Source organism: Protopterus annectens, chromosome 1.part2 (genome assembly GCF_019279795.1).
Source record: "Protopterus annectens isolate FY-2018-M chromosome 1.part2, PAN1.0, whole genome shotgun sequence".
NCBI classification, from domain to species: domain Eukaryota; kingdom Metazoa; phylum Chordata; order Ceratodontiformes; family Protopteridae; genus Protopterus; species Protopterus annectens.
Genome location: NC_056727.1, coordinates 547,130,751 through 547,146,279, shown reverse-complemented (window position 1 = coordinate 547,146,279; position 15,529 = coordinate 547,130,751). Strand labels below are relative to the sequence as shown.

Here is a 15,529-nt window from a genome sequence, read left to right as displayed (position 1 = left end):
AGCAGTCAGCTTGCTGCAGGCAACTGGAGCACCAGACTTGAGCAGCAAACTTTTTTTTAAAGATCTGAGGGGGAGAGGGGACTGGCATTGGATGCTAGATGTGCCAGCCATGGCTCTGCTCATGATAGACTGGTTTATCCCAAAACAGGAAAAAAGATGCACGTTTTCACCAAAAACACATTGGGTAAGATTTACAAACACAAAAAAAAAAATGCTAAAAATGATCATCATACAGAGGAAATTAGAAAGCATTCTGTGAAGAGGCAAGCCCCACTCCCACACCACCCTTGAAGACTCCAAAAGTTAATGCCTCTGTGCTGGCAAAGCTACAGGAAAAAATTCTAAACATTGGAAATTACTGCCAGTACTTTTGTACACCAGCAGCCTCTATAAGTGACATAAACAGCCAAGCTGATAATGGTACAGATAAACATCTTCATACATTTTTACGTAGTTTTCCTTGCCTATTACCTATTTCCTTGCTATGTATAACAAAACCACATTCTATGAAATGAAGCTACAACTAAATGAGCATTTGACTAAATGAGTTTAACCAACATTTTCAATGTTTTGTGATTCAATCAAATGCCATTCTAAAATATAGAGAGAAACATTTTCACACACACACACACACACACACACACACACACACACACACACACACACACTTAGAAATGCAAACTTTGCCTTTCCACTTAAGACTGCTGTGAAAAGGTAAGTCTTTGGATCAAGCAGCTGACCTGAATCAATTTTGGTTAAAGATATCACAACAGTCTGATGGAATATCTGACAAACATTGGAAAGAAACTGGGAGTTATTTTAACTTAATTACAGCATTAATATCCTGCCCATAAGGTATGTTGTCACAGCCTCTAGATTATAAATAACAAACAAAAGTATTCCCAAAATTTCAACTGAAAGGGACACAACCTAAAGGCACATATCTTGAAAGAAGAAAAATAATAAAGATATTGACGATGATAATATTTGTCTTAGCTGCAAAAGAAAAACATAACACTAACTTACCATGATAAATATCCTGTAACGAACCACCTCCACAAAATTCCATGCAAATCCAGAGTTTATCACGCCTATGAAGGGACAGAAGGCAATTAGTTTCAATAAAACTTTAGTTTTCAGCACTAAACGAAATGATCCACTGGTTTCCGGATGTCAAAAATGTGACAATATGCAAGTTACACTGTACCACAAATTCAATACATCAAAATACTGCACGTGATAAGCACCAATGCATTTTTGTACATGGTAGACATGTAGTAATTAACTCGCTTCCTGCAAGGTTTACTATGAACATCTGAACTGCAATAACATATGATTACTAGAAGTGCAGTTTATGTTTCTGGGAAGTAAATTACACCAGTGATGAACAATGACTGACAGTGAACCTTTTAAACAAAGACATCAATGCTGTACTAAAAGGACAAATATGCAAGCAAAACACGAATATGGAAATGTCAGTTTAATTCTGTTGACTGTTTACGCAGCTCCAGGTAAATAAAATAAAAAATTATGTACCTTATAGTTCCTAAAATACTTTCTGAAATCTTTATCATGAAACTAGAAGTGTCCAATGCACACTTATGTGGTTTGTGAAAAGAACAATTTTTAAAGCAATTTCTAAAACAGCACTTGTTCATTCAAAACTGGCCCTTCATTTTTTTCCAAACCATCTACCTGGAAAAGCAGCCAACTGAGTTGGGTTATAAAAAGCTGACAAGGACTGGTGTAGTAAACGACTAGGTAAACAAGTCACAATGAATGTGAATTACTGTATAATGAAACTGGACAGAGAATGTGGGAACATTTTTAGACACGGTCATCCAATGGATTAAAACTCTGGAAAATGGCTTAAACAAAATTAAAATATGGATATCACCCATAAACTATGATTCCCTTTTGCTGAAATCTCTGACAGCTAGGCATGCATTCAAATTATCAAACTAAATCTGATGGCAGTGTTTTCACCCTGTTTATTTCAAGCCTTAGCTTCCCAAGCCATGAATTTGTCTCAAGACAAAAACAAAAACTATGATGTACAGCTGCCTATAAAATTCAGCAACCATTCTTAACACTTTCAAACAACTGAGCAACTCACACAATATTAAAGAGCAAGTCAACAAAGAACTTCATCTTAGCTGACACATGTTGTTGTTGTCTTTCGGCTTTTCCCGGTTAGGGGTCGCTACAGCGGAACTCCGGTCCGCTAATGATTGGCAGTAGATTTTCACGAACGCCGAGGTGCCAGCTCGATGTTCAACCTTCAACGAAGGCCCATTTACGCATGTCTTTCAAACGCACACCCAACTGCGGGGAGGACATGCAGACTCCACACAGAAGGCACTCCCCGCACTCCAGCCGAGAATCGAACGGGAGAACCTCTTGCTGTGAGGCAACAACGCTACCGCTGCACCACCGCATCTTAGCTGACACATATATCCTTGAAATATTAAGCTGGTAAGTTATGGATATATATAAATGCCCTGTTTTCCTGTATAAGCTTTATCAGCGCACTATTACCACAAACCAGGCTTAGTCATTTTCAGTTACAACCAGTACATCCTTGCATTCAAGATAAAACTAGATCCTTTAAATAGTACAGTTTTGTACCTACCATAAATGTATGGTAATGCATAAATGTTCGAGTGTTCACCCTGCTGCAGTCATCACACTTGGGTTATCCTGTCGTCAGACGGTCCGGCAGTTGGCCGGATTTCCAAAGTCTTGGTCCGACGTCGGTTGTTGTCGCCTCATCCCTGACGTCAGAGTGCCAGGGGTACATATACTGCAACTGACGCCATTTTCTTCAGTTTTTCTTGCTCCAGATGTCAGGTGCCCCCAAAAAGGTGATCAAAATTAGTACCAAACGGTGTGAACACTGTACAAACACAAAATCCCTTCAGCTATAAGCAAATACATCAGTAAGGCATAGCAGAGATTTAGCCAAAAGATCAGAGGGGTTGGAGGGAGGGTAACCTGGACTGCAGCAGGGTGAACACTCGAACATCTACATTTATGGTAGGTACAAAACTGTACTATGTTCATCGTATTACCCTGCTGCAGTCATCACACTTGGGTTGAGTCCCAAAGCTAAGGCAGGGTGGAGGTATCATAGAGGGTTAGTGGAGGCAATGAGGCCCTGCAGAACTGCAGTGGCGAAGCCTGCCCTGGACTTAGAATAAAGAGGTAGGTGATGGTGTTTGGTGAAGGTGTGTTCTGAACTCCAAGTTGCAGCTTCTAAAATTTCCTTGGTAGGGACCCCTCTGAGAAAGGCTGTAGAGGTAGCTGTTGCCCTGGTAGAGTGGGATCTAATGGTAGTAGGAACTGGTTTCCCATGATGGGTATAACAGAACCGTATGCAATGGCCTATCCATTTAGAAATGGTTTGGATATAGCCCTCCCTTGAGAAGCTGTAGCATCGGATACAAAGAGCTGGTCAGTTTTTCTGAAAGCCTTAGTTTTGTCCAAGTAGTAACGAAGCTGCCTGTAAATGTCCAAGGAATGCAAGATTCTCTCACCTTTGTTCTGTGGATTGGGAAAGAAGGTGGGTAGATGGATGGTTTGATTTAAAACTACACTGGAAACCACCTTAGGCATGAAGGAAGGAATAGTTCGTAGAGAAACTCTGTCTTGATGGAAAATGAGGAAAGGTTCCACTGCCATTAGTGCCTGTAATTCTGAGACTCTCCTAGCAGAAGTTATTGCCAGGAGCAGGGCAGTCTTCCAAGATAGGAACTTAAGGTCTGCAGAGAAAGCTGGTTCAAAGGGAGGTAACGTTAGTTTTTCCAGAACAAAGTTGAGGTCCCATGTTGGTGTAGGAGCTCTTCTAGGTGGTCTAATGTTTTTTGCCCCTCTGAGGAACTGCTTTAGAAGAGGATGTGAAAATAAAGGTGGATTTGTGTCGTAGTGAGCTGAAATAGCTGAAGCATGGATTTTAATTGAGGAGAAGGAAAGTCCTTCGTGCAACATCTCTGCTAATTACTGCAGAATGTGAGGCATATGAGGCTGAGTTGTGTCTTGGCCTTTAGCTTGGTTCCAGGCAGAAAATCTTTTCCATTTGTCCGAGTAAGCCTTCCTGGTGCTTGGCCTCCTGGCTTCCAGAATAACATCCAGAACAGCTTGTGAAAGAGGGGCTGGTTGGATGTTTAAAAGATTCGCCATGCAGCCAGGTTTAAGGTTTTTAACTGGCTGTGTAGAATCTGTTTTGTTTTGCTGCGTGAGCAAATGAGGTATTTGAGGCAATATCCATGGTGGGCTGTGAGCCATATTCTTCAATAGCAGGTACCAGTGCTGGCGTGGCCAGTCTGGGGCTATGAGAATCAGTCGAGGTTTCTCCTTTTTGACCTTCAAAAGAACCTTTGTGAGAAGAGGTAATGGAGGAAAGGCATATGCTGTCAGGTTTTTCCAACTGAAGGAGACAGCGTCCACTTTCCAAGCTTGATGGTGGAATGTCCTTGTACAAAATTTTGTCAGTTGGTAGTTTTGAGGACTGGCAAACAGGTCTATATTTGGTAGGCCCAATTTTTGAGTTATCATTGTAAATATTTGTGGGTCTAGCTTCCACTCGTGGGGATCTTTGATGTTTCTGCTTAGGACGTCTGCCAAAGTGTTTTTCTGTCCTGGCAGGAATTGAGCTTGTAACTGGACTTGGTAGGCCAGAGCTGTGTTCCATAAGATTATTGCTTGCCTGTAAAGAGGGTAGGAATGTGTGCCCCCTTGTTTGTTTATGTACCACATTACTGTGTTGTTGTCCGTCTTTATTGCAAGTTGTCCTGGATGTAGAAGATCCTTGAATGCGGTCAGAGCTTTTTGTACAGCTAGCATCTCTTTTTGATTTATGTGCAGTTTTCTTTGTTCTGCAGTCCATAGGCCTTGAATGCATTGCCCTGCCATGTGTGCCCCCCAGGCATAGTCTGAAGCGTCTGTTGTGATAGTTTGCCTGGTTGGGGGCAAGGTGAAAGGCTGACCCTTGTTGAGGTGACATGCCTGTGCCCACCATAGAAATTCCTGTTGAAGGCAGGGAATGAGAGATATCACTGTGTCCAAGCTGTGGCTGTGTTGAGACCATACACTTTTTAGGTACCACTGTAATTTCCTCATATGCAGTTTTGCAAATGGTATTATCAGAATGCAAGATGCCATGAAGCCCAAAGCCTGCAGAATTTTTCTTGCAGTTAATTGGGTCTTTGTTGCCATTGTCTTGAAATATTGAGTCAGTTGTAGTTGCTTGTCTGGTGTAAGATAAGCCTTCTGGGCCGTTGTGTCCAAGCTGGCACCCAGGAATGTCATTTTTGTGAGGGTACTAGTTTTGACTTCTTTTCGTTTACTGTGTACCCCAGACAATTTAGTAGATGCTTCACAAAAGCCAGATGATGTAAGAGAATGTCTTTTCTTTCTGCTTGGATGAGGCAGTCGTCCAGGTATGGATATATTTGAATTCCTCTTTGTCTGCAGTATGCAATTACTGGTGCCAGGCATTTTGTGAAAACTCTGGGCGCAGTAGATAAGCCAAAGGGCAGTGCAGAGAATTGGTAATGGGACGAACCTGCAACGAAACGGAGGTATCTTCTGCAACTTTGTCTGATAGGGACATGCAGGTATGCTTCCTTGAGGTCCAACGTTACCAGCCATGCTTCCTTGCCCAACATGGGAAGTAGCTGCTGTAGTGTTAGCATCTTGAATTTTGGGACTTGTAGGTAAGTGTTTAGAATTGAAAGATCCAGAATTGGTCTCCAAGCATTGTCCTTTTTGGGTACTAGAAAGAGCCTTGAGTAAAATCCTTGGCCTTGCTCTCGAGTAAGTACCAGTTGAATGGCTCTCATGTCCATGAGAGCTGTAATTTGCTTTTGAGCCTCTGCCCATTGATTTTGTGGCAGGTTTGGCACTCCTCTTTTCATTGGCAAGGTGTGAAAGTGGAATCTGTATCCTCGTAAAATTATGTCTAGGACCCATTTGTCCTTTGTGACCATGTGCCAGTTGTCTGCAAAAAGTGCTAGTTTTCCCCCAAGGGGGCTAACAAAAGAGCTTTGTTTGGCCAGTTGAGGTGCAACTCATTGAGTTTGCCTTCTGGTGGGTTGAGACCTGTCTTCTCCCTCCTTTCTGGGTTGGAGTGCCCCATTGGCGAGGTTTATACTGGGCTTGTGGTTGTCCTCTGCCCCTTGGGCGCCTGTATTTACCCCTCTGAGGTCTGTCAGTGGCTGGAAAGGACCAATTTTTTGTTGGCCAGTTTCTGCTGAAGCCAGGAGGTTGTACCTGTAGGAAATCTTTGACTGTCTGCATTGATTTCGCCTTATCTTCCATTTTCTTTAGCACTTCTTCTGCTTTAACTCCAAAAAGAACATCCTGCTGTAAGGGTGCATCCAGTAGTTTTGCTTTGACATATCAGGTAGACTTTGTTCCTTTAACCAGGCATGCCTACGTATAACTGATCCAGTGACAGCTGCTCTGCAGGAGGCCTCCAAAGAATCAAACCCACATTGTAAGGTATGTTTGCCCACCTGCTCGGTGGCGTGCAACAAATCCTGTACGTCTTTCAATTCAGATTGTTGGGGAAGGGAGGTTATCTTTTGTTTTAACTGAGAGATTAGAAACTGCTGATACTTGAGCATATGAAATTGGCAATTTAGTGCTCTCATAGCTAATGTGGCTGAGGTGTAAACCTTCTACACCCACCTGTCTAGTGCTCTTGAGTCCCTCTCAGAAGGTACTGGGTTTTTAGCCATGGAAGACTTAGCCCCCTTGGGACCCTGGGAGATGGTCTCTGGATCAGCTACTGGGCTTTTGTAAAGAAATTTGTGGGAATCAGGTACTCTGTAGTATCTGTCAGGCTTAGCCGGAGCAGAAGGTAGAGAGTCTGGGTTGAAACTGGATTCTAAATAGACATCATCCACAATGTCCAAAACAGGTGGGATGGCTAGAGGTCTGTGTTGGGGGAGTAAAAGAAACTCTCTGAGCCTTTTCTTGGAATCAAAGAAATCCTGATCTTCCCAGTGGAAATGTTCCCTCATAGTGTGTAAAGTTTCCCCAAAAGAGTAGTCTTCAGGAGGGGAAGCTGAGGGAATAGAGTCCTCAGCATCAGAATCTTCATAAGGAGAGTAGGAATAGTATTGGTCTTCAGAGGAATCCAAAGAAATAGACAGTTGCTCAGAAGAAGCAGAATCTTCCTCTTGTCTAGGCCTTTTGTCAGGAGGAGGCTGTGAACCCCTGATAAGAGAAATCAAATCTTCAGCCATTTTGAGCATCTGTTTCTTAGGCATAGGGCCTTGAACAGGAGACTGAAGTGTAGTCTTTTTAGCTTTAGAAGGAGTCTTAGACTTAGAAAATGTTTTGACTGTGAGAGTCGTCGGTCTGAGAACGCCCTCAGAAACCGATGGCGCTTCCGAAGCACCGACGTCCTTAGAAAGTATATCGTCGGAAGGGCCTGAAGTAAAAGGCTGCGTCGGCCTAGTACATTCCGTCAAAATATCTGTAGCGGTCTCGGGTTCCAGGACTGCGGTAGTCAGGGGCTGCGTCGGAGCCTCACTGATAACCGGAGAACCGGAGACCGGATCAACCGAGGCCTCGGAATCGGGTTTAGGCCTTGGCTGTCTGTCCTTGTCCCTGCGTTTTTTGTGCACGCCGGTAGTCGGTAGCTCCGACGGCATGTTATAGTTAAATTTTCTACCAAAAAAGTGTTGTGCGAAATCAAATCGCCTTTTAATAGTACGCTTATTAAACCTAGCACAAAAACGACAAGAAGTGACGTCGTGATCAGGGCCTAGGCAAGGTATGCAATAAGAATGAAAATCCTTATGAGTTATTTGCTTCCACAAGAAATACAATTGTTAACTTTTTCTGATATCGGTCTGAGGCAAGAAAAGTTTCCCCAACGGGGTACTTAGCTTTATAGAAGACTTCGGTCTGAAATTCGAATTCGACAATCTCAGGAGTTGGCCGACCGGCACTTGCGAACTGCTTCTGCTTCGGGCACTGCGCGGCAAGAAAGACTGAAGAAAATGGCGTCTGTTGCAGTATATGTACCCCTGGCGCTCTGACGTCAGGGATGAGGCGACAACAACTGACGTTGGACCAAGACTTTGGAAATCCGTCCAACTGCGGGTCCGCCTGACGACAGGATAACCCAAGTGTGATGACTGCAGCAGGGTAACACGATGAACATCTGGTGATCCCATTTGGGTGCATTAACATTCAAAAAAAACAAAACTACTACTCTTTGCTCCTAATCCTAAGTCGTCTATCCCTAACTTCATAGTAACCTCTAGCAATGGCACTAATATAGTCCCGGATACCTCTACCCGCTTACTGGGAGTTACAATTGACAACTCCCTTAGCTTCGATGAACACATTAATTCAACAATAAAAACTGTCAACAAAAAATTAGGCGCTCTCTATAGAATCAAGCCCTTCCTTACCCCTCCAGCCAGAATTACTCTTGCGCAGACCCACCTTTCCTCTACCCTCTTCTATGCTTCTGCAATTTATACTAATTTATCTAGAAATAACATTAACAAACTTTCCACCTGTCATAATAACATAGCTAGATTTGCTACCTGTTCCCCCTATAGAACTCACCACTGTCATAACCTCAAACAATTGGGATGGCTTGAACTGAATAATAAGCTACTCTATCAGCAACTTGTGATAACCCCAAAAATCCTCTATCACCCCAATAACACACCAATCCTCACTAATCTAATCGCCCCCTACAAAAATCTCCCTACACTTCGCTCAGCAAGCAAACCTCTAGTTTCTAATGTCAAATCAAACAACAAAGCAGGGGACTCACTCTTTTCCAACACAGTAGGTAAAAGCTGGAATCAACTTCCAACTGAACTGTCTTCTCTGGCCTCCACACATCTATTCAAAAAGCATCTTAAAGAATATCTAAAGAATCATTGGCTGTGTCCCTGCTCCAACCCTGACTGATTATACCCAATATACAAAAATTTCATAACTAAACTTGGTTCCTATTGCTCATGCTACTATAGTGTATACTTCCCTGATAAAAGTGAACTTCTACTCTCATCTGATAACTACTGCTCTTTCCCTATCTTCTAACCTCATAACAAAAAAAAAAAAAAAAAAAGTCTTACTTCTTTTTTATGAGTATCCCTTACTAAAATTGTTACTAAGTGTTTTTATTTCATGTCATTTTTTTACTGTATCTAACGATTTTTCTGTAAACTTGTCTACTGTTATATTGTATACTTGTCTTTGTAACTTGCAGGAGCTTTTCTCCCCGGGCCTCTACTGAAAATGGACATATATCCAGTTAGACTAGCCCGGTCAACAAATGTAAAATAAAAAATAAATAAAAATACATTTTTTTTTAGTATTTATCAGTAAACAAAAACGTACATTTGTATAAGATCTTACTGTAAAAGTAGATGTCCTACTTCTCAATGCTGCAGTATTCTTCACTCTTTGGGATATCCTGCTGAGGATAGCAAAATGTTCAGTCAGCATACCAAAACCTTTATACCATTCAAGCGCCGTATGTCAGATTTATGTTCTAAGCGCAAGACATAAGGTACAAATGTGACGTACAAGCTTCTATTCTTCAGAATTGAAGTGACCTAGGAGAAAAAGAGCAACCCCAGGGGACAACAACATGTACAGCCTGGAAGGGAAGTAGGAGAGGAAAGGATGTTAGAAAGACCCCTCAGTCACAAGGAATGCAAAAGAATGTAACAGGGGTAGGAGGGAAGAACTGAAAACAGTGAGAAGGTAGGACATCTAGAGTTATAAGATGACTTTACACAACTGTACTATATCATTCCTCATCACTGTTGCAGTATTCATTCACGGGAGAGTACAAAAGCTACTGGAAAGTATGGAAAAAGGAAGCCTCAGAGGAACACCTAAAAAACCATGAAGTATGGCCCTGGCAAAACTCACCCTGGACCTAGAAACAACATCCAACTTGTAATATTTGGTGAAAGTGTAAGCATAAGACCAAGAAGCAGCTTCCAAAATGGATCTACTATCCAGACTGATGAAGAAGAAAAAAAACATCAGAAGAGGCCACTGCCTATGTAGAATGAGCACAAACAGAAAAAAGCTGTTTGCCATGAAAAAATATTAAGAAGAAATGGCCTTAGAAATCCAAGAGGAGATGGTTTGCTTAGACATTGCCAAGCCCAATTTCCTGCTGTGAAAGGAAACAAACAGCTACTCAGATTTCCTGACATGTTTTGTCTTGTCTAGGTAATATTTGAGCTGTCAGAGTAGGATTCTTTGGAGAAGGGGAAAAAAAGAAGGAAGATGAATGGACTGATTTAAGGGCAAATCATTAACCACCTTCAGCAGAAAATAGACTTGTATGAAGAGACACCCTGTCCTTGTGAAAACAAAACAAAACAAAAACAAAAAAGTTCAAACTGCTACTAGTGCTTGGGGTCCAGAGGCCCTCTTGGCAGAAATAAGATCCACTAACAATAGTCTTCCAAGTACAATGTTGTACAGAAGAGGAAAATACAGGTTTAAAAGGAGACTATCAATTTCTCAAGAGCAAAATTAAGGTCTCATGAAGGTGGAATAGACTTTTTTGAAGGCTGAACATGAAGGACGCCTCTCAGAAATTGACTTCAAAACTAGAAGCCAGAGGTAGATTCAGAGGCAGACAAGTGAAAGTGAATAACACATGAGTTTAACAGATGAATATGCCAAGCCAGAATTGATCAACTCACACAAATAAGAAAGCACCGTAGGAATACCCACAAAAATGTGTCCAGGTCATGTATGAAACACCAAACAGAAAATCTCTTCCATTTAGTCACATAGGAATTTCTATTAGTGGGTTTTCTGGCTTCCCGCAAAGCCCAAAGCACATCCTCATAAAACTGGTGTCTAAATGGAATCAAAACCCTATCATCCAAAGCGTCAAGTGAAGGGTAGGGAAGTGAGGGTGAATGAGAGATCCCTTGCGTTGTGTGAGATCATATATCCTGTGAGGTAACTTGTGATGACTGTCCTGGCCAGATGAAATAGAAGGGGGAACTAGTGCTGTTTGGTTCAAGGAGGAGTCAACAGCAAGATTTTAGGCCTGTCCCACGTGATCTTGTGCAGGACCTTTGGTAGAAGAGGAAGAAGGGGCTAGGCATAGAGATACATCCAGTTTCAAGAAAAAGACATGGTGTCTACTTTCCAAGACAGAGGACCTGGCACTCTTGAACAGAACAGGGGAAGTTGTCTGTTCAGAGGGAAGGCAAAAAGACCTATTTGAAGAATACTCCAACAACGTACAATGTTCAGAAAGACCTCCCTATGAAGCATTCATTCATGAGGATTTGTCCTGGACCTGCTCAAAGAGTCTGCCACAAGAATGTGCTCTGAAGGAATGTAAGAGTACAGTTGTGTACACTTACCATAAATGTAGATGTTCGAGTGTATTCACTGTTGCAGTCATTACATTTGGGTAATCTGCTGGCAGGTTGCCATCAGTCAGCCTGATTAACAAAGTCTTGGGTCCTGCGTCGGTTGCTGTCCCTTCTTCCATGACGTCAGGTCATCAGGGGTATAAAACATGCAGCCGACGCCATTACATCAGTTTTTCTTGCCCCAGATGTCAGGTGCCCCCCCAAATGGGGAGCAAAATATATAAATAATTAAAAAAAACAAAAATATGCCTCCAAACAAAAGCAAATACACCAAAAAGGCTTTTAAGTATAGTAAAAGAAAGTAGAGGCATAGTAAGAGAAAAAACAGGGGGCTGGAGGGAGGGTAACCAGGACTGCAACAATGAATACACTCGAACATCTACATTTATGGCAAGTGTACACAACTTTACTATGTTCTTTGTGTTTCACTGTTGCAGTCAATACATTTTGGTAGATTCCCAAAGCTATGGTTTGGAGGATGGATTTATACAGCATTAAGACCGGCTATAAGGCCCTGCAAAACAGCAGTGGCAAAGCCAGCTCGGGATTTAGAGAAAATTGGTAAGTGATAATGCTTGGTGAAAGTATGAACTGAACTCCAGGTAGCAGCTTCTAGGATATCCCTGGTAGGAACACCTCTAAGAAAGGCTGTAGAAGTAGACGCAGCCCTGGTGAAATGAGATCTGATCCCCTGGGGGATAGGTTTTCCATGGTGCTTATAGCACAAATGAATACAATGGCTTATCCATTTAGAAATGGTTTGCTTTGAAATAGCCTTTCCCTCTGCCACTGTAGCAAATGCTACCAGCAGTTGTTCAGATTTTCTTTTGAGATTTAGTCCCGTCCAAGTAAAATCTAAGTTGTCTGTGTACATCCAATGAATGCAGAATCCGTTCCCCCCTTGTTCTATGGATTGGGAAAGAAAGCTGGCAAATGAATGGACTGATTAAGAGTCGCACTGGATACTACCTTGGGCATGAAGGATGGATTGGTCCTGAGTGACACCCTGTCCGCATGAAAGATGATGAAAGGCTCCACTGCCATAAGGGTCTGTAATTCAGAAATCCTTCTAGCTGAAGTGATTGCTAAAAGGAAGGCTGTTTTCCAGGAAAGAAATTTTAAGTCTGCAGTAGCAGCTGGCTCGAAAGGAGGTAGAGTGAGTTTCTCCAATACAAAGTTAAGGTCCCAGGCAGGGTTTGGAGCTCTCCTGGGAGGTCTCAAGTTTTTGGCACCTCTGAGATACTGCTTTAGCAGAGGATGAGAGAAGAGAAAGGGTTCTGTGTTGTAATGAGCTGAAATGACTAAGGCATGGATTTTTATGGAAGAGAAAGACAGGCCCTTGTGAAGCATCTCAGTTAAGTATTGCAAAATCTGAGGTAAACTGGGCAGTGCTGTGCTCATCCCTTGAGACTGATTCCAGGTACAGAATAGTTTCCATCTGTCAGCATATGATTTTCTAGTACTAGGCCTTCTCGCCTCCAAAATGACATCCACCACAGGTTTTCTGAGGGATGCTAAGGGGGAATTTAAATGATTAGCCAAGCTGTAAGATTCAATGTTTGGAGCGGAGGGTGCAGAATTTGGTTCTCCAGCTGAGACAATAAGGAAGGTGTCTAAGGCAGGTGCCATGGAGAAATTTGTGACAGACTGCGTAGGACTGGGTACCAGTGTGGCGAGGCCAGTCTGGAGCAATCAAAATAATTTTTGGTTTGTCCTGTTTGACTTTTAGTAGAACTTTGGAGAGAAGAGGCAGAGGGGGAAAAGCATAGACTGATAAGTTTTTCCAGCTGAAGGACAGAGCATCCACTTTCCAGGCTTTTTTGTGAGGAGTTCTTGTGCAAAATTTGTCCAACTGGTAGTTCTGGGGTGAGGCAAAAAGACCTATGTCTGGGCTCCCCCATTTGTGTGTCAACATGTTGAAAATACGTGGTTCCAGTTTCAATTCGTGTGGGTCCATGAGATTTCTGCTTAGTTTGGCTGCCAGAATATTCAGTTTCCTGGCAGGAATTCAGCTTGTAGTTGTACTTGATAGCTCAAGGTCGTGTTTCACAATGCCATGGCTAGTGTGCAGAGGGGGTAGGAATGTGTACCCCCCTGCTTGTTTATGTACCACATAACTGTGGTGTTGTTCGTCTTTACCATTAGTTGTCTTCGATGAAGGTAGTCCTTGAAGGCTGTCAGTGCATTCTGTACAGCTAACATTTCTTTTTGATTGATATGAAGGTGCATATGATTTGTGCTCCATTTGTCCTGAATGCACTTCCCTGCCAGATGAGCCCCCATGCATAGTCTGATGCATCTGTAGTTAGGGTTTGGGCGGCAGGGGGTGGTGTGAATGGCAGTCCCATGTTTTGGTGGCAGGCTTCTTCCCACCATAGGAACTGTAGTTGCAGGCAAGGTATGATAGGAATCATTGTTTCCAGGCGGTGACAATGTTGACTCCATAAACTTTTTAAGTACCACTGAAGTTTCCTCATATGCAGTCTTGTATATGGAATTAGAAGAATGCAGGAGGCCATGAACCCCAAGGCTTGCAGTATTTGTCTTGCAGATAGCAGGGTTTTTGTGGCCACCTGTTTGAAGTAAGTCACCAAATGAATTTGCTTTTCTGGTGTAAGGAAAGCGATCTGGGCAGTTCTATTCCAGCTTGCACCCAGGAATGTAATTTTTTGAGAGGGTACCAGTTGTGATTTCTTTTCGTTTATGGTGTACCCTAGACAAGTTAGAACCCTTTTTACAAACGCCATGTTTTAGAAGAATAGCCTTGTTTTCTGCCTGAATTAGACAATTGTCCACGTATGGTATGGATATATTTGAATATTTCTTTGCCTGCAAAATGCAATTACTGGAACCAGGCACTTTATAAATACCCTGGGCACAGTAGATAAGCCAAAGGGCAGTGCAAGGAACTGATAATGCAAGTAGCCTGCTTTGAAGTGTAGGTATCTTCTGCAAGATTCCCTGACTGGGATATGCAGGTAAGCCTCTTTTAAATCTAGAGTTGCCAACCAGGCATCTTTGCCTAACATAGGAAGTAACTGGTGAAGAGTCAGCATCTTGAATTTTGGAATGTCCAGAAAGGTGTTTAGAGTAGACAGGTCCAGAATTGGACGCCATGATTTGTCTTTTCTGGGTACCAGGAAGAGTCTGGAATAGAAACCTTGTCCCTTTTCCTCTTCTGGTACTAGTTGAATTGCCCCCATGTTTAAGAGGGAAAGTACTTGTTTCTGAGCCTCTGCTCACTGATTTGGGGACAGGTCTGGCCATACGTTTGGAGTTGGCAACGTGTGAAAATGAAATCTGTATCCCTGGGACACTATATTTAAAACCCATTTGTCCTGGGTTATAAGTTGCCATTTTTTGCATGAAGAGCCAGTTTTCCCCCCAAAGGGGCGGCTAAGAGGTAAGTGCTTAGTACTTTTAAAGGAAAGTCATTGAGACTGTTTACCATAGGTAGGTGTCTTGTTATTTCCAGATTTGGAAGCGGAGGCACCCCATTGCTTAGTTCTGAAAGTCCCTTTGGACTGAAACCTGGTGGTTTTGGAATGTCTGGGTTTGGCTTGATTGGCTCTGGAAGGAGCTGGAAAGGACCAGTTCTTAGTAGGCCAGTGCCTACTAAATCTTGGAGGTTGTACTTGTAAGAAATATTTCACAGTTTGCATAGATTTAGCTTTATCTTCCATCTTTTTTAGAACTTCTTCACCCTTACTGCCAAACAGAAGGTCCTGCTACAAATGAGCATACAACAGATTTGCTTTAACACGATCAGGCAAAGATTGCTCCTTAAGCCAAGCATGCCTTCTAAGCACAGACCCAGTAACAGCAGCCCTGCAAGAGGCCTACAGAGAATCAAAACCACATTGCAAAGTATGTTTTCCAACTTGTTCAGCTGAATGCAATAAATCCTCTAAATCCTTATTTTCCACACAGTCATAAATCAACATCATTTTCTGTTTAAGCATTCCCATGATATGCAGTTGATATTTTCACATATGGAATTGACAGTTTAAAGCCCTGAATGTCAAGGTTGCAGAAGTATAAACCTTTTTACCCCATCTAACCAGCGCCCTGGAGTCTCTATCAGAAGGGGTAGGATTTTTAGCTGTAGAAGCCTTAATACCCTTGGGCCCCTG

The 15,529-nt window shown here is 42.5% G+C and overlaps 1 protein-coding gene across 5 annotated transcripts in view; it reads right to left on the bottom strand.

The window, feature by feature from the left end:
• The window catches only part of MAP4K3 (mitogen-activated protein kinase kinase kinase kinase 3), a 2,472,041-nt gene that overhangs the window by 1,917,773 nt on the left and 538,739 nt on the right, over nucleotides 1–15,529 (bottom strand). For all 5 annotated transcript variants that reach the window (XM_044057581.1, XM_044057598.1, XM_044057607.1 and 2 more), the window contains one exon: nucleotides 1,027–1,091. In XM_044057581.1, coding sequence (XP_043913516.1) covers nucleotides 1,027–1,091 — 65 coding nt within the window. The remainder of the gene's footprint in view (nucleotides 1–1,026; nucleotides 1,092–15,529) is intronic.